At 31.1% G+C, this 24,493-nt stretch overlaps 1 protein-coding gene across 5 annotated transcripts in view; it reads left to right on the top strand.

Annotated features, from left to right (window-relative positions):
* Positions 1–24,493, top strand: part of LOC126737574 (ras-related protein Rap-2b) — a 442,108-nt gene that overhangs the window by 401,388 nt on the left and 16,227 nt on the right. For 4 of the 5 annotated variants that reach the window (XM_050442565.1, XM_050442558.1, XM_050442549.1 and 1 more), the window contains one exon: positions 22,117–22,239. In XM_050442565.1, the coding sequence (XP_050298522.1) occupies positions 22,117–22,239 (123 nt within the window). Of the gene's footprint in view, positions 1–22,116; positions 22,242–24,493 lie in introns of those variants that run through there. The other variant, XR_007661057.1, reaches the window with a different exon arrangement.

Here is a 24,493-nt window from a genome sequence, read left to right as displayed (position 1 = left end):
TGAGAAAAAACGTATGGCGTAGATATTTTTGCCAATCAATATTAGGTTAGAAACTTTACCATAGCCTTCAGAAATTAATAGTCTGCTATGTATTTTTATACGTTCAGAAATTAACAAATGATTTATTTTAGCAGCATATTTTTATATTCGTGTATATACACTTTCATTCCCAAAGAATTAAAAAAAAATCTTGTAGTATTTATTATATTATTAACAAACTTAACAATTAACAAATATTATTATAATTAATCATAAATAATGGAACATAAACAACAAGTCCGAAACGGAATTGCACTTAAAATTGAGAATGTGATAGAGCCAGCCGCAGATGCAACAAAATTGAGCACAACAACGATCGCAAATATAAAGAAGAATGGGATAAAATCAGATCAGGATTACGCTGCTCATATATTTTTCAAGCAAAAGACCGCAAAAACCAAATCTACAACATATTTGAAAAGTAGCATTCGGCACGAGCAGTAGACGTAACAAAACCGAGCTTACAAAAATTGTGAATAATGGTATAAAATTATTTTAACTCACTGGGAAAAATTGAAATACTGATAAGTTAATTTACTTGTTCATGAAAAAAATGCTGCTTGACGGAATATGTTAACACATTAAAATGAAAATACTATTCCAAAAAATAAAACATACAAACTCAAAAAAAGCACGTCATATTGCATTACCAAGTTAATGAAATTGCAACGATATGATTGAATACTTAAACGACGATCATATAATAAAATTTGCTAGAACAAAAAAAGCTTAATCAATCTCGTCAGTATTGTCAGAGTCAGAACTGGAATCAAAGATATTGTCTTCGTCATCGTCAGTCGTAATCACAAGTGGCAGAAAGTCATAGGCATCACACACTTGTATTACGACTGACAAGTCGTATGCTAATGACTTTGTGTCTTTACCTTTATTTTGTTTACACACTTGTATTGCCTCCCAAGCCTTTTCAATTACCTTTTCTGTATGAAAAACATATTTTTGCCAATGATCTATAGAAATTTCGTTTATTACCCTTTCTTATGTAGTCAGAACTTCTGAAGGTGACCCCTTAAAATTTGAAATATATTGATCATATTTTCGTTTACATTCCGACCATACCATTTCAATTGCATCAAACTGGCTATGATATGGTGGCAGTCGCAAAATTGTGTGTCCTAAAGGTTTAACATATTCATCAAGGAAGTACTTTTGTTCACTAGGGCAGTTTCTGCATGCAATACTCCATATTTTATCATTTATGGCTTTTTCTGGAAAGCCAATATTCTTTTTCTTCAACCGTTCGGTCAGTCTCTGCTTTGTCCAAGATTTTCTCGGGATTTCTTCTAATAAACCAGAATGGTAACTTGCATTGTTCATAATTATAAATGACTTTGGGGGAAGATTTGGAACCAGCTGAGTCTTTAACCAGTTTTCGAAGTTTTTCCTGTTCATATTGTCATGATAATCTCCCGTATTTAATCCACTTTTGAATATTAAATTTGCACCCTTGATGAAGCCATCTTTGGTTCCGGCGTGGACCACGATATAACGATGACCTTAAAAATAACAGATAATTCAATTCTCTTCTTTTAAAAATCATTCTTCCAGAACATAAATTTAATATAATTAATAAGTAATGTTCCATGCACATACGAGTAGTGTATGGAACATTTTTATGGCAGATGTCACAAATGTCAGTTTTACTTTTTGGCATATTCATAATTATGGGATAATGCGTAAATCATGGCAACTCCGATTAACGTTCTAAGCAGCAAAGAAACACTTAGTACCGGGTATTAGCACAGATGTAAATAGCTCCGCACGGAGCTATTTACATCTGTGGTATTAGCTCGAAGCGTACAGTTTAAAGTAAAATTGGAAATTTACACCATTCAAATTTACTTTAATATGAAACTTCTTTAATATTGTCATGATAATCTCCCGTCTTTAATCCACTCTTGAATATTAAATTTGCACCCTTGATGAAGCCATCTTTGGTTCCGGCGTGGACCACGATATAACGATGACCTTAAAAATAACAGATAATTCAATTCTCTTCTTTTAGAAATCATTCTTCCAGAACATAAATTTAATATAATTAATAAGTAATGTTCCATGCACATACGAGTAGTGTATGGAACATTTTTATGGCAGATGTCACAAATGTCAGTTTTACTTTTTGGCATATTCATAATTATGGGATAATACGTAAATTATGGCAACTCCGATTAACGTTCTAAGCAGCAAAGAAACACTTAGTACCGGGTATTAGCACAGATGTAAATAGTTCCGTGCGGAGCTATTTACATCTGTGGTATTAGCTCGAAGCGTACAGTTTAAAGTAAAATTGGAAATTTACACCATTCAAATTTACTTTAATATGAAACTAAGAGAAGGTTTTAGGTATTACAAACCTATGTTATAGATCTTTTACACTTCAATTCTAGGATGTATAAGAATTTAGTATTTAAATCATACTACTTAAACACAAATTTTAGCATTATTATCAGATTGAACTATAAACAGAAATTACCGTTCGCAAGCAACGTTGCCACCTGCCGACATAGGAAAAAGGGAACTTTTAATATTTTTTTTTACTTTTCAAAATAAAAAAAATTATGTATTCTGTTATTTTTCGTTACTTCTAGTTTAACAGGAAGTGACACTAATTTTCTTATTTTAAATGAGACACTTGATATATTATTATATAATTTGATAGAAAATATTATTCTGAGAACAATGATGCTGCATTTACTTTTTATTTTATACTCATAGAAAAATTAATTTTTTTAAATTTTAAAATAGGATAGTATGAATGTGTTAAAAGTTTAAATTTTTAATCAAGTAATCAGAGAAAAATAGTTTTCATTGCATTTTATGACTTAAATCTTTTACAGGCCTATTTAAAATATCCAAACCAGTAATTCTGGCATTTACTTTATTTTTTTAATAGCACTTTATTAAGAACAAGCATTTTTGAAATAAGGTTTTTTCTCCATAGTTTGGTATGATTTGTTAAATCGGTGGATAAATTTAAGGATAAATAAGTTTTTGATTTTTTGAACATTTCTTAAAATCGGATTATTTATTAGTAATAATCCACAGATTAATTTGCAAGCCACTGAACTAAATTACCGAACCAAAACAATCAAACAATAAAGATTAGATCAGATTAAATCAAATATTACTATGTAAATCTCAACCGAATGCTAGTTAAGCTTGGAATTTGATGCGTTGTAATCACGCTATATGAATTGTCTAAGATAATGAGAATATCACCTTTGGTTCACGTTAGCATTTAGATCGGTACACAGCTTTAGGAGTATCCTTGTTATTTTGTTGTTACTATAAAATTAAAGAGATTGAACAAATCTCTGTCAAAACTTTATTGCTAATATACGATTTCATTTAACGTTAAATCATAAAATGCAAGATAAGACTTCTGATAGGTTTATGCTTGTACTCTGAATATACTTTGTTTACCAAAATATATATATATAACCTTGTGGGCCCCTAAAACAAAAGCCTCAGAAATGACAACATCCAAGACTAAGTGATTTATGATCATATTAATTATTTGTCTGGATTAAATTGGGTTTCCAACAGAGCCGTTATGCATAAAGGTATTTCTATCAGCCCATTATGACGTATCTAGCAATACTAGATTTAGGAAAGCCATTGAGGCGCCCTGGTTGAAAAGAATACATATTTATGGGTAAACTAAAAGTATTACCTAGATAGTTAGATTGAAGGTGCGTTAGTACTAGGTATTCTCCAAAGTCTGCTGTTTTTTTCTCTTTCCAGTACTAATCGTATACTAAATTATCCGAAATATCTTATGGTTCACGATTTATGTGTATAAAATTTAGATATAAAATTAAAAAAAGAAAATAGATTAAATATTTTTAATTATCATTTTTATCAAAATAATAAATGCGTTCCTTGTTCGCTTTTTATTACATTGTTTTTAACTGAAAGGAAGAAACTCTGAGTAGAAAAGCTACTTTGTTATTTTGTAGCTGACTCATCCAGCTTTTAACTTTAAAGGGTATTTTATATTCGAACTATGTTAAAATTTTACTTTTACCTTAAGTCTTTTTTACTTAATTATTCTTTATCGACCGACAAATTAACGCGCCTAAGTTTTTTTTCTTATTTACGCTTAACTTAGCATAAATATAGATAATATACTTACTTTATCTTTAATGGCAACAGTAAGCTGGTCGAAAGAAAAAAATTACTAAAAATTACACTTATTTAAACAAAACTTTGCTAAATATTTAAATTTAGATACTTTAACCTATTTACCTATAAAACTTTAAAACCTAAATATCTAATTTAGGGATAAGTGAAATTAAAAGGTATTTAATTTGTATTAAAAAAATATAATCAGCTAGCTAATTTACGTTAGCCTTTACTCTAATTACTAAAAAATTGTAACAAATATCGTCACAAGCCAGGCCACATGATACCCACAGAAAATAGCTTCGTTAGCATTATATTGTATTTCAAAGCCAAGATCAGTCAAATACAGTGTTTTATCACTTAGATTCACATATATATGTTTTATTAAATAAGGTGCGATAGAAACTGGTAAATATACTTTTTTCCACTCGCTTCGGAATGCTAAAATAAGTCTTTTTATTACATACCCTCTCATAAGAGCCTTTCATTTATATAAGTATTCTCGTTAAGTAAAACAGATAAACTTCTTTATTATAAACGAGCTAATAACATTTTATTAAACTCTCCCTAAAATAAATTATCTTAATAATATTAGCCCATTTTGAGGTACAAATAGCGTAGGCGAATTTTTAGCAGCTTACCGAAATTTAAGCGCGAATAGATATAATCAAAAATGGAAATTGATATTTACTCGCTCCTTTATACACAAAGCGTATTTATGCTAATCAGATTTCCACAATTGGGAAAACTGAATCGAGCATTGGGGGCTATGTTGGTTAATTATTGACTATTAGAATACCCGCAGGAATTTAAATGCGCAATGGAATTTTATTATTTAGAATATTTTGTAGTCCTAATAAAGTAACGCTTAGATTAAACTTAGATTTATAATGTTATTTTGGTGACTCAGTTTATTGTTTTTAGTTGAGTCATTCAATATAAGATCAGCCTATCAGTATAGATAACATTAAAGTTTTAAAATTATTACACTCAACCTTTACCAAATAAAATGCTAATAACATCGAAATCCTTCTTCTAAAAAATAGCTTATAACCAATTACCAAAAAATAACTTTTTTATATCTGTACAAAATGTCTAAGAATTTGCTGACACTCTGAATAATTCCTTTTTAAAATCGCATTTAATAGTTTACAGTAAAAATTGTACACAGCAAAACAACTATACAGTAGACAAAAACCGTTAACATCCAAAGGACTACAAAGTAGTGTTGTTTACAGAATTTCATGCTCCGATTATTAGGGTGTCGAAATAGGTCAAGCAGGTCGTCATGACAATGGAACACAAAAGAAGCGCCAAGCCCAAAATATTAGTACGGTCAAAAAACAAAACGGCTTTTGCAGAATGTGCCTGCTCAGGATACAAAAGCAACGTTATCAAAAAGCAAGAAACTAATAACTCAAACACATGATATTTAAATCTGATCAATTTAATAAGATATTAATAAAAATTAAACTTCGACAATTTGACAATTTTTTAATATCTCTTCGTATCTTCGTTCGTATCTCTATCGTAGATATTATTATATAATACCATGCACAAATATTTATCTTAAAATGTTTATGGTATTAATTAGAAAAAAGGACGTTATGATTCGGTTCAGCAATTCTTAAGTAATAATTGAAAGAAGCCGTACAGATTATTCAAATCAAATTAAATGTCTTAAAAATTGTATCAAATACGAAATCTAAACTTCATATTATAGCCTAGTATATAATATTTTACGTTATAAAATAGTATAGTATAGCAGTATTTACTTAAACTGAGTAACACTGTCGATTCGGCTTATGCGGAACAACCTGTCAAAAGGTTATTCGTGAGTGTTGGTATACACATTTATACACATATACACATTATCTTAAATTTGTAAAAATATGGATAAAGTGTAAGGATAAGTCAGTAGGGCTGCATAAAAATCAAAACCCACCCAACACAGTTTAAGAATAAATGTCTATAATTTGTTAGTTTAAAAGTCTAATATTTACACAATATTATAAACAAATAGATTTGCCAACAACTGTGGATTTTGAGAAATAAGCACTCGTAAATTCTTTTTACATATGGTCTGTCTATGCAAAATTGTTCTTTATTAGGGAGGTAAAAAATTGTACATTTTTATATGCATAAAATAAGTTATTGATCTTTGTGATGAAGATAGATGAAGTAAAGGTATGCTTTGATTTAGTTTACCCTAGTTTGATGTAAATGATTTACTTAAAAAAATATGTGTTGTGATAAGAAACGCAGCCAACTAAAACCCTATATACCTAAGTAGCGATTTTACTAAAGCTTTATGTATTTAAATAATCACTTTTGGTAATAATTTGTTTCCTTAAGAACCTGTTTGTTTTAGAATTTCAATTACTTTACTGCACAAAGCAGCTACATGTTCTTGTCTTATAACATTCTGGTCTAGAAATATACCAAAGCATTTTTGTTTGTTTTTTTCTGGATGTACAGACAATCATAATCAACATTGTTTGGTGAAAAAAGTTTTCGTTATGATTATAAATTTTATTGGTAATTGGTTAATCTAAAACCGTTGCTGAAAAAAGCTAAAAAATTAAATTTTTACTACGTTAAGACTTAACCCTTTGAGGCCGGATTTATTTTTTTTTAACTTTTGGTGAAAATTTTTGGTTTGCTCAATTAATTAAAGATTATTTAATATGTTTTTAATATTAATTCTTTTTTTTTGCATATGAGTTAGTTACAATGAGGTGTGCTCACTGTAAGGACACTAGGCAGATAAACAAAAAAAAATGGCAAAAACTAATTTTTTATTGCTAGAAAAATACATTGATTATAAAAAAATTATTTGGTATGATATTGACGGAAACAGTTTTTCTTATCTGAAACGCACAGGGCAACATCACACCTAAAAAAATAACAATAATTAACTATGTTTATTAATTTATCAATGTAATATCAACAGCTACCTTGTACAATGCCATCTTGATTTGTGAGGTTCCGCCTTAGTACTACAAAAAGCACATCTTCCAGGCTTGCCATATAGAGGCGTGTGGGAACAAGAGTCGTACCGAATTTCGTATGCTACAGTACGTTTGAAATAATTTGCCGTTGCTGATGGCCGACCCCTTTTCGGTAAACCTTGTTCAGCTTCCACAAGTCCTAGGCCCACTGAAAGTCGAAAAGTTTTAGCGAAAGTTGCGCATTGAAATCCGTTCTTTTTTGATACAATATGAATGCATTTACTAAGAATAAATCTATGAAATAGAAAAAAATTCTATGCCACCACTTTTTCGACTTTCGGTCAATCTCATAAAGAGTTTTTAGCATGTCCGTCTTATCCACGTATCCCATATGCGTATTGTATTTCTTTACTAGTTCAGGACAAGTGACATCTTCGGCGGAACCATCTTTTTTTTTGCGGGAAACCCATTGATTTTTGCATAGATCCAGATAATTAGTTAAAAAATGCACTAATCTATCATCCATCCATTTCAAAAATGTCAACCCATCAGTGCTAACTCTCCAATCGAATTCACCCCTTGTTAACTACTTGTCATCTAGTAGATCTGTTGGTAGATTCTTTCGATCTTTTCTGACGGTACCACAACTACCGTAAATCAACTAAGTTTGCAGTTGTTTTTGCAGCTCGATTAAATAAAAATAATTGTCAAAATATATTTCGTACCCTTTTCCAACTAAGAGACCTTACGAGAGACTCTACCACCAAGAGACTTTTCGGTCATTTGACCTATTTTACCAGTGTAAATCTGAAATTGACATACGTATCCTGAATTTTCGGAACGAATCCAAACTTCATAGCCACGTTTTACTGGCTTTTTTGGCATATACTGTTTTAGGGAGCTTCGTCCTTTGAATCGGATCATCGTCTCATCAATAGCTTAATGTTGACTTGGTTTCAAAGCATTTTTATATGTATCAGATAATACATCTAACAAAGGCCGTAATTTTTAAAGCTTATCAAAGTTTTGGTGATCACGGCCAGGCTGTACAGAGTTGTCGTTTAGGAGCAGGTTGGCTAACATCTATGAAAACCTGTCTCTTGACATTATTGAACTTATGAATGGATCTCTCATTTCCAATCGTGAGGACTAGTAATCCTTGTAGCTGGGTAGCTTTTTTATGCCCATTATCAAATTTATTGCAATAAAACCCTTTATTTCCTTTACATTAGTAGGCGTAAATGCATGTCTATTACCTCCGTTTCTTTGCAAGGCATATAAGTTAGTTTGAAAAGCTATGTGGTCTAACAGATGCTCAGGGAATATATGCGAAAACATGTCGGTAGGGTTTTCTATATCGGTGGGAATGTTTGGTCCTATTTCTTCTCCAAATTCTTAAAAATTTGGAACACAGTGTGAGTTGGAGTTAGTCCATATAGTTTTTTTGCGAATTTCCTGGGCTCGTATTAGTGACAAAGGTAGCTCATCCTCACTGCTCCATTCGGCTAAGTCAGCATCAGCGTTTTGGGACAAAGAATGATACTTTGAATACCCAAATATAATAGGCATATTTTCTATGTCAAACAAATCAATTGCTCGCGACGCCGAGGCCGTTGGGCCTACTATTTCTGCGTCCCCTTTAATCTCATCTTCACTAACATCTCCTAACTCGCTAATGTTGTCACAAAGAATTTCTTCCGGATAATCATACGGGTCATTGGAGTTGAGATTTATAAGCTTGTTATAAAATTTATCTGTAAATAAAAATAAAATCCTATAAAAAAAACGTTAAAAAAATACTCATGAAATTTTGAGAAAATTATTTGCCTAAGAGACTGGTGTCACCGCCCTGGGCACACCATATATTTTCTATAAAACTAATACTTTTTTCTTAAAATTCCATTCTAGTGATAACATAAATATCATCCTAGATATTTTATTTCTAATATAAAAGCAAATCTTACCACCCATGGTCCCAAAAACTGCTCTAACAACCAAAAAACAGGGAAACTTGTTACCACAACAATACCACGTGCGAATATTAATATGCAAACTGTCCAAATAATACTCGACTCTTATTGGCGCTTAAGTTTAGAGGAGCGACACGCTTCCGCATACGTCATCAATGATATCTTTGCTGTAAGCACACCAGGACCGTCAGTAAAAATTAATTTGTAAGTGTCCTCACCGCAGGCACACTAGCACGCAAAGGGTTAATAAACTAGTACATAACAAACTATTCACCTTTTCTGAACCACGTTCCACATATCTATTAACTTTCAGCCACGTTTTGGCAGTAAACAAAATAGCTGTATCATCTGCATGTGATATAACATTTAAGTTTTTAAGAATTTTACCAATATAAGTTTAAAAAATGTCTGCTACCAGGATTTCCAATAAGATAAATTTAGCATCTAAGTTGGAGCTCAAATGGGATCCTCAAATAAGATAAACTACTAAAAAGATCCTATTGATAAAAATATTTAGCTAAACCTAAGTAAAGGCTTATAATAAAAAATAAGTTTATTTAAATAATGGAAAAATCTAAGAAACTGATTAATTCAATTAACCACTAAATAAACAGAAGTAGTAGTATACTACTTATATGTGATAACTTATGACACCTAAACGTATACATAATAGTAGTAAACGTAGATAACAATAACAATTGTTTTTTTGTCTGGGGTCGTAGCTACAGATAATTTGATCGTATCTACAAGATTTTGACGAGTTCAGAATTTAATGTCTCATTTTGAGATCGGGTCATGTCCGTTTATGTCTTGTTTACTAGTTTTTAAGTTTTTTTTTTAATAATAAATTACTTTCTGAAATTTGCTATTCCTTAGTATAGTGACTTTATCTATTAGCGTTGATTGAATATTTGGGAAGATACGCAATCCTGTATTAAAAAAAAGTACCCAGTCGACTATCGATTGCCGTTCAGCTTCGTGCACCATGTGATGCTGCTGAAATTTAGGAATGATTCATTTAAGCTGCATGGACTTGGCTTCTTTGAGTAATACTGAGAAGTTTTCAACGACGCTTAAATCAACGGCTACACGGCCGTGTTGGTTATTTTTTGAAGACATTGATGATGCTGCCAACTACGTTTTTATTAATTTTTTTTTAACATACAACAAACACAGTGGTGTCATTTAGGTGGTCAAGTGATGAGTGATGTATTTAAGGGTGAAGGCATGGTGAAATTGCTTACATTTTATAAACAAATAATTAATTACTTACCAAAATATGTATTTGAGACAAAAATTAATACAAAAATATATACATATAAGAAGCTAAATTTACAAAATTACGAAGAAAGTTTGCTATAAGTTATAATTCCAACAACAAACATGATGTTTTCTCCATTTTGTGTTCAAGAAGGTCAAGTTTTTAAATAAAAAGCCTGTTGCACTTAATTAACTAAAAACTGATAAACAAAAAATATGTTGGGAAAAATTTTAAGATATAGAAGTAGTTTTGACGTAAATAATTATAAAGAACAATTGAAATTATTCATACGACTTAACTCATTTTGTCATGTGATTCAATATCTAAAAAATTGTGCAGCGTAGTGAAATTTTTAAAGTAAGCGGTTTTCATTCAGGATGTTAATAGCACTCGATAAAATATGGAAAAAAGACCACATTTTAGGTTTTAAACGACCCAGGCAAATTCTTAATGACCCCACATCACAGTTATACTGGACGTCAATAGATGTGGTATAATTGGAGGAAAGTTGAGCAATATAGTTTCGTATATTTGAAAATATATAACAAAATTATTTATTAAATGAATACATTATTGTGGCCACTTTTTCTCACCTATACGATGACACCTTGAAATTTAAAATTATTATTGCATTAATAATTATTACGCATTTTCAGTGTATTGCTTTTTTGCCTTGCCTCCACCGGTTATATTATTTATGATTTTATATACTTTTGTCATATCATTGTGGGTACTATTGATTTTGTTTTTGTAAAATTTATACTTTGTTATATTTATTAGTTTATTTAAAGGATTTCTATAAGCTTTGTAAGTTTTATGTAATTCATGATCATAATGTTTTTGCAGGTTCTTCTGCAGTCTATCCCTTGTACGTGTTCAATTAAGGCAATCAATTCTATTGTCATCCATTCCTTAACCCTCGTTTTAGTGTATTTAAACACTTCTATTCTGTCAGATGCCTTTATAATTTTTTAAAGTTTCTTAGCAAAAATAATGGTAGTGTCTTCAGAGTCCTGAATTTCTTTAACCTCCAGTCATAGTTTTTAAGGTTAATTTTTAAGAATTCCAAGTCATTAATTTGAGGTGTAATATGTATGACATAATTATTGTTTAATCTTTAATTAAGGAATGTAGTCCAAGGTATGTAGGTTAGTATGGTGTTCTAGATTGTCAAGGCAACACCAATATATTTATAATTTATATTATGCTTATTACATAAAAAACAGCACTTAGACGCTGCGTAATTAAGGTTATTAGTTTAGGAGTATTGTAGTCGTAAGGCAGTTGTAAGTCAGATGCTAATAAATGTATAGTAAAAAGCACTCTAACGTCTTCGATTTACGATGAACCTTTTCCCAACATCACAAATTTACCAGTTGGTATATTTATCTTGTTTATTTGTTAAAAGAGAATTTTGTGTGCAAGTGTTATGTTGCGATATATTCACCATAATTGGTGAGTGATCTATAAGATATCTAAGAATTTATGTTTTGTTGTTGTGCTGGTGTTGATAAAAAGATGGATGTAAGCGGGAGTCTGAGTCATATCTAGTTGTTAATTTATTATAGGGCAAAAAACCATAATTTGACATGAGACAATAAAAATAAACATATTACAATAATTCAATTTTCCTTGCGGAAATAAAAGTAATAATTTATCGACATTTTCTTGTTGAATCCTGACTAGTAATTACTTAACGACTATAAAATTAATAAATTGATTTAAGATTTTCCTAAATAAGTAAGAGAAAGAAAAACCGAAAGTGGCTCTCATAGAAAATTGAAAAACAATTTTTGTAAGACCTCGGCTTAGTTCTTGTAGATATTAAAATAAATAATTTTTCGTGAGGCTTATTTATAATTAAATTTTTTTATTTAGAATATAAAGGTTTTGAATTTTCCATTTTCGGTTATTATGAATCAGAATCTTAATTGATAACTGTAAATATTTATCAATTTACCATGGACATAGATTTAGTATGTTTATTTATATTTTATCTAGTTATATTTTATAAATTGTATTATAAATATTAATTATGAATTCATTAAATGATTTTATTGTTTTGAGATAAATAAAAAAAATAGTTTGATGATCTTATTAGAGAAAATACATTATTTGATTTAGTAATTTTTATGGATTTTAAATATCTCTTTCTTATCGGTTATTTCTGATTTATCCTTTTACAAAAAAGGTTTATATTTGTTTTCTTATTTCGTTTTCTCTATTAAGATTATTTCGAAATATCCAGAAACATTACATTAGAACACGTTGCCAAACTTCCAGTTTTATTTAAATTGTTCAATATTTTTAGATTGGAAGAAGTGAACTACTTATGTTGCTTGTAGATGCAATTACGAAATAACAATAATTTAAATTTTTACTCAATATATCAAAAGCTTCAATATTTAAAATTAAAGCTTTACTGGTCTGGCTGTCATCCAATTGTGTAAAGTTTTGGACATCTCATTCTTATTACACACCTTCTCTAGGAGATCTTCATTAAGGTGCCTAGTTAAAACATATTAACAATGAAAGGAGTTTGTCAAATATTCAAGTAAAATAATGACTGAATTAAGGATATAAATAAATCCTTAAATGCAGTGAGTATTTTTTTTAACTATTCTTAAATAAGTCAGTTAAGCTAAAAATTTTTACCTTACTTGACTGGAATAAGTATAATTCAATCTTTATAAAACTAAGTCTACTCTTTTAAATTTGCGTTTGTGAACCTATATTTTTTAAATCAAATTAGATCAGAACGAAGATATCTAAAAATTATTCCTAATTGATATTATTACGATTTTCGAAAATCCATTTTTTAAAACCAATTAAACGAACGGCACTGCTCTGTAAAGGCTAAAGTATCTAAAAGAAAAATTGAAACAAATAAGCTGCTATTAATTGGTTAAATTGAATTCAATATGTTATAAATATTGAATTCAATTTAATTATCATATTTGGTGAAAATTCTATAATAAATAAACCTTACTATTAAATGAGAAAAAAAATTAGTTATATATAGATTTGATTAAGATATTTCCGCATTAGTTTTGTTTGGTATGTTCTTACGTAAATATCTATGAAATATATCGTATAATATCTTTTAAAAAAATTATTTTCGCATATCCATTAATTTTAGCAGTGTGTTCCTCATTAAAAAAATATCCATATTTGCACTGGTTTGAATCCACTCAAATGGTATTTGATTCAGAACCTGTGATTTAAAGTAACTTATATTATTGTTTTTGTTTTTTTTTTTATTATGAAGGCCTTTATAAACAACACTTAACTGTGTATATTATGCAAGAAAGGCAGCTTTTAGCTACACTACTAAAGAAAATAAATCAATGTCTAGCACTCTAAATGTCCACAAAAAAATTACATAATCTTTCAAAGTAGACCTGTCGAAAACATTAAGAGATGCTCAAGACGCCCGAGTTTTCAGGGCGTATGATGTAAAGCAGGCAGACAGTGACTGTGCACACGCGTTTGGCAAAATTCTCGAGTTCACTTCGATCGACGCGACGGTGTCGCCATCTTATTGTCGGGTACATTTGAAGGTACATTTTTGTCCATAAGGTTGAGCATCTTCTCAAATATTCAATCAACGGTATAAGCTAATAAATTCTTGAATCTTTCTCTGTCCATCTGATATATCCAATTTGTAACATGCATTTTTCAATTTTTGTTATTTAATTTATCTCTAATATTTTGGGGAACAAAGTTAAAGATTTCTGAACTATAATGCTTACTGTATCAATGACCAATAGTTTTTGTTCTTTGGGATACTAATGCATTCTATTTCTAAGCTCGAGTTGCATAGAAATGATCTACATTTTCAACATGACTCCTTTATGCAGGTTCATTAGCAATTTCTGGACATATTACTGCAGCAAATCAAGTATCCCAGTAATAGTAGAAAGCTGTTTGGAGGGCCAAATTCTTTTTTATTTTTATCATATATAATTTTTATTATCCATTTCTGGACAGCTTTAGGAGAACGCATGTGACGGTTCCTTATCCCACCCCATCCACTAAGTTCATAGGTTAAGTGTCATTGTACTAAAGCAAAATATAAAATTTTTAAGTGTAAATCTAAAAATTATTTAAGTCGTTTAAATTAATTTTTTTTTTAATCTTATTCAGCTTTTACAGAATGCCATGAATCACCAAAGTAAAATATGGTAATATCATCTGCGTACCTTATTATCTGTCCCCAGTAGAGTACTTGGGGACAGATAATAAGGTACGCAGTACTATTACGACTTACTAAAATTTTATGTAAGTCGTTGAGAAATACAATAAACAATAAAAGTCCAAGAACCGTATCCTAAGGTACACCGCAAGTTATTTTTTTGAGTGTCATTTTCACAAATTGTTTTCTATTGCTTAAGTAACTTTTAATCATTTTATAAGCCATACCACAAATGCTATAAGAATAAAGTCTTTTCAATAAAACACCATGGTCGACAGTATCAAATGCCTTTGAGAGATCAACAAATATGCACAGTAATGGCTTTGATTTCTCCAAGTTGTTAATTGAATAGAAGCATTTTTCATTGATAATTTTTTCTCAAAATCCACACTGTTAATCTGAAGAAAAAACAGAGTATTTTGCTAAGTAAGATATTAACCTTGTCCTTGAAATTTTTTCATCTGTTTTTGTCATATTCAAAAGTAATGAGATGAGTAGTTATTAACGTCTTCTTCCGAGCCACTTTTATGCAATAGTATAATTACGTCAATTTTTAAAGATTGGGGAAATATACCAGGCTCAAAAGATTTGTTTATTATGTAAGCTTGGGAATATACTTTCTCATTTCGAATTTCTTTTAGGATTTCGGCCTTAATTCTATCAATAACAGACGCCTTTTCCTTTTTGAGGCTAGCGTGATTTGTGTGACTTCTGTAGGCGTCGTTTCATCGTAAAAAAGTTCGTTTTTTCGGTTAAATTTTTTATTATAACAAATATCATTAACACAATTCCATAGAGGTTTCATTTTCATTTGATTAGTATTTTTTCTAATGGCTAATTCATTTTTATCTTGTATTTTTTAATTAGACTTTTCATTACCCATTTATTTTTCCCATTGTTCTCATTACTAATTTAAATTATTTTGGTATGCTTGGTAATTTTAGTGTAAATAAACCTAAATGATCAACTTAAACTGAAAAATTAGAGTAAAAAAGCACAAAAACTGAACATAATTAACGTATTTTCTCATTTTAGCGGTCTCGGCAGAGCGGTGAGTATTATATACGTACCTGCCTAGCAGCCGTGAACCCCTGACCTAGTCAGGATCGTTTGTGAGTGTCCAATGTAATTTGTAGACGTTATTTAGGTTGGCATATAAGGCTAAAAATATTCTGCTAATGCCAATAAATATAAAAAAATACGTACTTATATTTTCATAATACTGCTTCCCTCTCCAATTTGATTTATCAAAACTGAGTAATGGTAAGATTCTAACCAGACGATATTTACAATTTTCATATTTGTTATTGGATGTGATTGATTCTGGTGATCACATGGAATGCACCTTCCCAATCTTTAAACTCTTCAAGGGTTTCAGCATTGTGGATTGTGGAGTCTTCCAGAAGCAACATTCAAAGGTAAACGAAGTTCATCACCAAACACAACATTTGCCGGTAGACTCATGGATAAAAGAATGATGTGCTACTGACGTGCTGGTGTAGGGTGGTTGTACGAGTCTCATTAATTCCCAGTAATTGGCATAGTTTTGAAGGTGGTAGATATGAGCACAGTAGTAATAACTAAATCTCCAAATTCGCATTGTCTTTATTAATAAATTTAACACGATGTTTCGGTTGGTGTGTATCTCCAACCATTATTAACTGCAGTTTACACTCGATAACAGTTACACATACCAGATATACACCAACCGAAACGTTGTATTAAATTTAAAAATTGCAAGTTCGAAAATTTAGTTATTATTGACATAGTTGCTGGATTATTTGTGACTCAAACTTGCCTTTCTGATTTAGTCAAATTTATTGTACTCTCTAGGTGCATCCAGTCGGCATATTTAGTTCTAGAATAGAGCTTCAACTACTCTACTTCAGCTTACTTCTTGGTTTAGAATGGAATTTGAGCAATTTTTAAAATTAATTCATAGTAACGTTAGAATATCAATTTCTGGAGCTAGTAGAAAACATACGGCTATGTCTAATAAAATCCATTTGAGGAATACACCAAAAAAATAATACATCATTTTACCTCTCTGCAGATTCTTGGGATTTTCGTCAACAAATTTGCTGTAACCGTCAGCAACATCGTTCGACATCTTCATGACTATTTAACCAGTATTATCTTACCTTTACCAAGGTTTTACTATCTTGACAATATCACACCAGCACCGCACTAGACGGCTTCGAGAACTTCTGTTTAAAATACTCAAAAAAAAAACTCAGAAATCTTCAAAACACGTTTGTTTAATTTCTCAAGACACAACAGCCCTCGCCCCACATCATGGCCGCCTGTAGACTGTCATACCACACGGTAAAATAAATACTAGCTATCTAGCGGCGCAGCGCCAAGGCATGATTCACCAAAATATGTACAAAGGTGGTAAATACTACATATTAAAGAAATATGGATTAATATAGATTATGAATCATCAAATCTAATAAAGAAAATAAAAGGAATGTAAACATGCCTCCCACCTTGAAGGGCTTAACCTTCAAAAGAAAAGTTTAACATTGACTTAAATCAACATAGTATCCTTACTTAGTATAGACCTATCACACTAATTAAATAAAGCATACTTAAAACTAAGAACTCTTAATAGGTAAGTTAGGTTAAGTTTAGTTCAGTTGATCAACCACTAAATCTAGTCTATAGCAGAAGCACAAATCTGGTCTATAGTTTAACTCGTATCACTTGGTTTTGGAGTATTACATGATTCCATTGGTAGAGGGCAAATTTTGGAAAACGAACGTTTCACAATTCCCTTAGAGGTCTGGATGGAGGCTACTCTTGCTACCCTATCTTGGCCTGGTTGAACAGAGAGAATTCTTCCCATACTCCATTGTAAGGGTGGTCGGTTATCATCTTTTAAGACAACCAGGGCTCCAGGTTGAAAAACATTGTTAAGAATTTCCAACTTAGTTTGAACCTGAAGTTCACTCACGTACTTTAGGGACCATCTCGACCAAAAATGCTGCTTTAGCTGCTGCAAACGTTGAAAAAGGGTAAGTCTGGACTGCTTAACATCCTCTAGGTATGGCTCTGGTAGGGAAGTAAGGGGTCAACCAATTAGGAAGTGGGAGGCGGTCAATGCGGTATAATCATTAGGATCTGGAGAGACTGGGGTAAGAGGACGAGAGTTTAAGATAGCTTCTATTTCTGTCAAAACTGTAACTAACTCCTCGTAAGTTAATAAAGCATTTCCTAGAACCCTCTTTAAATATGTTTTGCATGACTTTACGCCTGCCTCCCAAATACCCCCGAAATGAGATGACATACTAGAAACATGACATAACAAAAGGAATATATACAACAAATCTGCCTTCCTTATTATGAGTTGTAGTTTGACTAAATATTTCCTCACATAATTTTTCTTCTTCAGAAAAAAAGGGCTTTTTAATTAAAACCCTCTTCAATCTCCCAAAACTTGCAAATCTGCTCTTGAAGGTCCAAGTTGGTTGTCAAATTACATCGATACCTTGGTACAGGGAGATTAGATTGAAATTTACCCCCTACAATCCAACCTAGTTGCGATTTCTGCAATGTTGACATGTCGTTTTTACATAAATGTACTTGGCCTATGCATAATAGGTTCGATAGACACTCGCACCGATTAGAAGATCAATTTCACCTGGCCTGTTGAACTCTGGATCTGCTAGACATAAATTTTTTGGTATATTCCAAGAAGATGTATTAATCTTACAAGGAGGATGTGTACCACTGATTTTAGGAATTATGATACAAGGAAGACTCATCGAATATCGATTAATACAAGATTGGATAACTCCGACACCTTTTGACCAACTCCTGCTATGACAGATGAAAACTCAATTTGTTCAAGACCTAGTCTCCCACAACACCCCTGTGTGTGCCTGGCTACCACTATCTAGTAAAGCTCTGCCTACTTGAGGAACTCCGGATGAGTCAATAACCTTCACTAAAGCTGTTTGCAACAAGACATATGAATAAAAATTACTTACACCACTAGATAAACTAATAGCCACATCAGTGCCCTTATTCTGCTCTGGCTCATTATTTAAAACCTGTGTTTCTTGTTGAAGTCTATTTAAATGTAATAGAGTATGATGTTTTAGCTTGCACCTCTTGCAGGAATAATTAGATTTACAAAATCTACTGCAATGCCCCTCTTTTAGACAGTTGAAATACAATTTCAAACTTTGCATCCTTTCCACTCTCGACTGCACTGCCAGTTTAATAAATTCAGGGAAATTATTAATTGAATGCGACTTCTTACAAAAGGCACAAATACTATTTTGTGTTGACACTGTATGAGAGTTATAAGAATAATTATTATTAGCTCGATTACCCTTATTACCCTCTTTACCATAACCACTTTCTTCTAACCCCACTTGTTTTCTACTCTTAGAAATATCCAAATCTTGCAAAAGATCAGCTTTTTTCTTTAGAAACTCTAAAAACTCACTCAAAGAAGGAAACTCAGAATTTTGACCGAATACCTCTGTATCAGTTACCTGACGTAATGATTTTAAATCGGAACAAATTACTTTTCTTTCTTCCCACTCACTCTCTGTCTTTTTGTCTAATTTAGAACTAAGAATAAAAATTAAAAGCGTATCCCAAAACACTGTGGGTTGGTTCAAGGTTTTCAAACTTGAATGTGTTTTGATACTGCATCAACCATTTTTTGTAACTCAAAATAAGACTCAGAACATAAATTAGGTATATTAAGCAAAGACTTTATGTGATTTTGCACTAAAATACTTTTATTATTGTACCTATTGCACAACATATCCCATGCTATCTGATAATTACTTTCAGTAGTCTTAATCCCACGAATTACCTGAGCCGCCTCACCCTCTAGGGATGCTCGAAGGTAGTGAAATTTTTGCACATTATTTAATTGAAAGAACTCGACCATTATCTCAAAGAGACCTACGTAACTAGAGAAAAAAATGAAAACTCCAAGTCTCAGTCTCAAAATGTTTTCAAAACATTATTTAATGACTCATTCAAATTAATTATTGACTCAAACAGATCTCGAAACTCAAGCCAATTTTTATAATCACCTAAAAATTTATTAAGATTTATTGCTGGAAGTTTCAAACCCATTGAATGCATTTGTGCACTCTGCACATAATTACCTCGAGAACTTGAAGGGTTTTGCACACTCTCATTGACTGAACTATTACTTTCCCCAGAATTAACAGCACTATAGTATTCATCTAAAATCTTTTTTCCCTGTGCATTTTACTTATAATAATTGTCTTCAAATTATGTACGCTCCTGCAGTTGCTCCTCAGTAGACTCTGACAACATCTCAATTTAACTCTGTACATCATCAAATTGAGAGAGTAGATCGGAGAATTTATTTAATCTATTTTCTAGCTCTAAAATAATATGCTTATCAGTATTTTCAGGTTCTATACTTAAAATGTATTGTTTTACGGTCTCAAAATAATTTTTAAATATTGTTTGCTTACTTTTAATAATACCTCTTTTTTTGTCAACGCTTTAAGTTCCTCCGCCATCTTTAAAATATGAGGAAACAAAATAAATATTTTTTATTTTATTTTATTTATTTGAAAACACCACAAATTAAACAGAAGCTAACAGTTTACTCAATAAAGGAAAGGAAACATTGGAAATTTCGACTCAATTTCCGAAATAACGTTTTCACAAACAGCACATCTTGTAGCTTACTCAATTACCCATAGGTTAAGGTATATCACGGTGAGAAGGACCATATTTAGAATACTCAGGCTCAAAAAAAACTCAGGAATCTCTAAATCACGTTTGTTTAATTTCTCAAGACACAACAGCCCTCGCCCCACATCATGGCCGCCTGTGGACTGTCATACCACACGGTAAAATAAATACTAGCCATCTAGCGGCGCAGCGCCAAGGCATGATTCACCAAAATATGTACAAAGGTGGTAAATAGTACATATAAATAGAAATATGGATTTATATGGATTATAAATCTTCAAATCTAATAAAGGAAACAAAAGGAATGTAAACAACTTCTGTAATTCATTTTTGAGGAAGGACTACTAGAAATGTTTTTTTTTCCAAATATGCTCTCGCAAACTCTTTTTAATAATCCATCTTATATACCCAACGAATTTCATTGAACTCAGCTTGCTATTTGTTACTTAGAAATTTTGAAATGAGACAGCCATTTTAAAAAAGCATAAACTGTACTGTAGGGATATATCGTTCAGTATATAGAATAGATACTAAAAATTGTTAAATGAAAGATGTGCATAGTTTTCTTTTTGGCTTTTTAGACACTTATTTACAGTCTGCTACTAAATACCATTTTTTCGTCATGTTTAACTTATTAACGATTTAAAAAAAATATATAGTAGACTTATACAAAGTTATTTACTTTTGCTTCTGCAATATTCTTAAATAGCCTCAACATAAAGCTTCTAAAGCTTACTAAAAAAAAATCTATTCATAATAAATTATTTTAAAGTAAAGTTAGACAAAGAATATAATAATTTAGTATTTCAATCATTCTTATTTTTTATTTCCTACATCCAGATACTGTTTTCCTTAAACCGTCCACATTTCTATTTACTAAACTGATAATAGAAACATGACTTAAAAATTAAGTATCATTTTGTTAGAAAGAATAATTTCTGTAAGTGATATGTACTAAATAAAAATTATGAAAAACAACCGTAATTTTAGAAGAAATAGGTCAACTGTAAAGAGGAAAATAGCAAAATCCCAAAAAAGCAATAATTTCTCTAAAAGAGAAAACTGTAAGAAAAAGAAGATTGATAAACGCGGTATTTAAATCGCTTCTTGGGGGTCCTGAAAGTAATTAATTACAAGATCATTCTCATCTATTACTTCCGCAGAAGCTTTCAAATTTTTCTACAGGAATATAAAGGTCCGATCTCAGTAGATAATTAATTAAAATTTTTCCCTTTTTTCTAATTAAGAGACGGGGTAGCTTTAAAATTAATAGTGGGCCTTTTTTTCGTTAAAAATGATAGCTCTCATTGTTAAATATTTGGGTCGTATATTTTTTCTTCTTTAATTTAATTTGCTTTTTAGTCATTAACATATTTATTTCGTATAAGTCATTTATAGTAACGGTAAAATTTTAAATCTACTAACGTGGTATTAAAATGACTTCCTTTTTATTGAAAATATTTTTCCAGGCCTTTTAGCTAACATTACTTTATTAATGTTACCACAAAATACAATTTCCCTTCACCGGTTCTGCTATAAAGGGCCGTATATTTTAGGTGTAAATTTTAGTACCTTGGGCTTCAATAAAGCTTAATGGCTTCATGCTTATTTTGATAGGCTCTTTTATACCCATTTTCTGGAAAAGGGATACAATTTATATCAATTGTATTTTTAAAAATATCGTGTAAGAAGTAAATTGTGGTCCTTTTTTTCTTAAGGGAATAGATTTTCTCAAGGTCAGTACTGAAAATAAAATAATAAAAAAGGCAACAAAGTTTTAACAGACATATCTATAAAAATTGGTTTTTTAATTGAGTTAACTTGTAATGATGAGATATTTAAAGTTTTTTTTTACAGGTTGATACAGCCACTACAGAATCAGTAGTAACCGTAGACTGGGAAAATGGATTCGTAGAAGCTTCTGCAAAGGACAACGTAAATGTCAGTAAAGTATTTAAGGAACTTCTAGCGCAGGCAAAGGTATTTATAATTGGTTTGCTTTAAAAATAAATCTAGAATGTTCCTAAACATGATGTACAGAATATCCAAAATTCGAGAACTATCATAATTATCTCGGAAAGTATAAGAGATATGAGGGCGGTTAAATAAAAGCAAAATTGCGCAGTTTCTTGATATTTAAAACGCTATTTTGAAATGTATAAGGTTCCAAGGATTGTTGAAAAAATCAAATATTTGCGTTTTTTCAACATTTGTTCGTTTTAATTTGTTTGACGGCTTTTATAAAATGACATCAGATTTTCAATCGCATGTTTCTTATCTCCAAACGTTTTTCTGCGGAATTTATTAGAAACGCATTCGACAAGCTTAATTGAAAGATCAAACGAACTTACCTGGAAATGAAGTTCGATCTTAATTATATGTAGGCCTCGTCGAAGTAAATAAGATCACTGGTAGTACCTCCTGTTCCTGCTCCGAACCACACATTTCCAAGCTAAGCAAAAAAAAAATTCGTTGCTCTCCGCTCCCGTCCCCGAATATCTCATAACCAAGTCTCATTTCTTCAAAGCTTTATTGTTGCACTCGGGAATACTTGGGCTGGGGGGGACTTATTTACTTCGACGAGGCCTACATATAATTAAGATCGAACCTCACTTCCAGGTAAGTTCGTTTGATCTTTTAATTATATTTGGCCTCGTCTTCAGTAAACAAGATCACTGATAGATGTTTAAAGAAATCGACAACAATAAATTAATACACCATAATACTAAAAGAATTATAACCTTTTATTTCTAACAAAAAATAATAAAAAAGAAATTAACCCTTGTCGGGTGCAGATAAAATTATACATATAATATGATGTACCTAATAATACAAAATAACACCTTAACCTAATAAAATAACCACGTAAAATAGAACCTTAACCCAAAGTCTTGGGATCTTTTACCCCCACAAGATATTCCCCACCCGGTCAGGGATGCATCTGAAAAAATTTCGATACAAAACTTAGGAGGTTTTATTGACTTTTCTGCTTTTTTAACCTTAGATAACCACCATTAAAAATCCATAGATAACCTTGGTGAAAGTAACATCCTTGCATCAAAATTTCCCATTGAATTTTCAAGGGCTAAAAATTTTTCACGTTCGAAGGATTTGGTGTAAAGCCAACCATAAGAAACTGCAGGACACGCAGATGTTAAGGTGCCTATAAATCGAGCAAAATTCCGTATTTTACATGATTTACGTAAAACAAATTTTTGTAGAAGTCCAATAATTTTTTCCCTCTTTTCTGCCGGAAGAGAGACAGATATTTTTACAGAATCATACACAAACCCCAAATATTTACATGTCTGTGATGGAATCATAATACTTTTAGTTTTATTAATTATAAAACCTAATGATTCTAAAAATATAACTATTTTTCGCAAATTTTCTGCGCGTGTTTTTCCTATCAACAAGCCCAATATCTTAAGGTACCTACAACCGGTTTCATTAGTTTTGTAATAAGGAAAGGAGCGCAAATTAAACCAAAAAGAAGACAGTTGTATTCATAGACTTGATTCTCAAATTCAAATCTTAAAATTTTTTTATGTGAATGGTCCCGTTCTCGATTTTTTTTTATTTTACAAATCGAAAGAAAAACACCTATAAAGTAAATTCCCAAATTTTTAGATTTTTATTCCTACTTTTAACCCCTTAAAAAAATTAACAAAGTTGCTCCACGCGAAAACGGGGCGGAGCTTTGGGTGACGTCACGATGCAGCAGACGAGACGGTGCGACCGCGCCGCGGTATCGGGAGACGGCCAGAAACAGTGGAAATCGAATTAAAAAACGTGTTTGTTTAGTCTGTTGCGAGTATTCGTGTGGTGTTTTCTGTTCTGTAACTTTTTTTTAATTTAATTTCTGGTGTACCATGAGTGACAAAAAAACTACGAGGAAATATTGTATTGTACCTGAGTGTCCTAATACCTCAAAAAATGCCCCTGAGAAACTATTTATAAACGTGCCTTCTGATCCTACAGCTAGGAAGGTTTAGCAAAAAGCTATGCGTCGAGAAGTTTTTGGTTCTGGTAAATGACACGTTTATTGTTGTGAGGATCATTTTGATGTAAGTTAAAGTTTGCGATGATAACGCAGAATAAAAAATATTTTATATCTTTAACCTCTTTTAGGTAAAAGAAGACATAGAAAATTATATGTATTTAAAAACTATGAAAAAAGGTAATATTCTTATTAAGCCAAATGTAGTACCGAGATTTTTTGATTGCCAAAAAA

Source organism: Anthonomus grandis, chromosome 1, assembly GCF_022605725.1.
Source record: "Anthonomus grandis grandis chromosome 1, icAntGran1.3, whole genome shotgun sequence".
Lineage (NCBI taxonomy): Eukaryota > Metazoa > Arthropoda > Insecta > Coleoptera > Curculionidae > Anthonomus > Anthonomus grandis.
The sequence above is the reverse complement of the archived record's forward strand: the minus strand, read 5'-3'. Positions and strand labels throughout refer to the sequence as shown.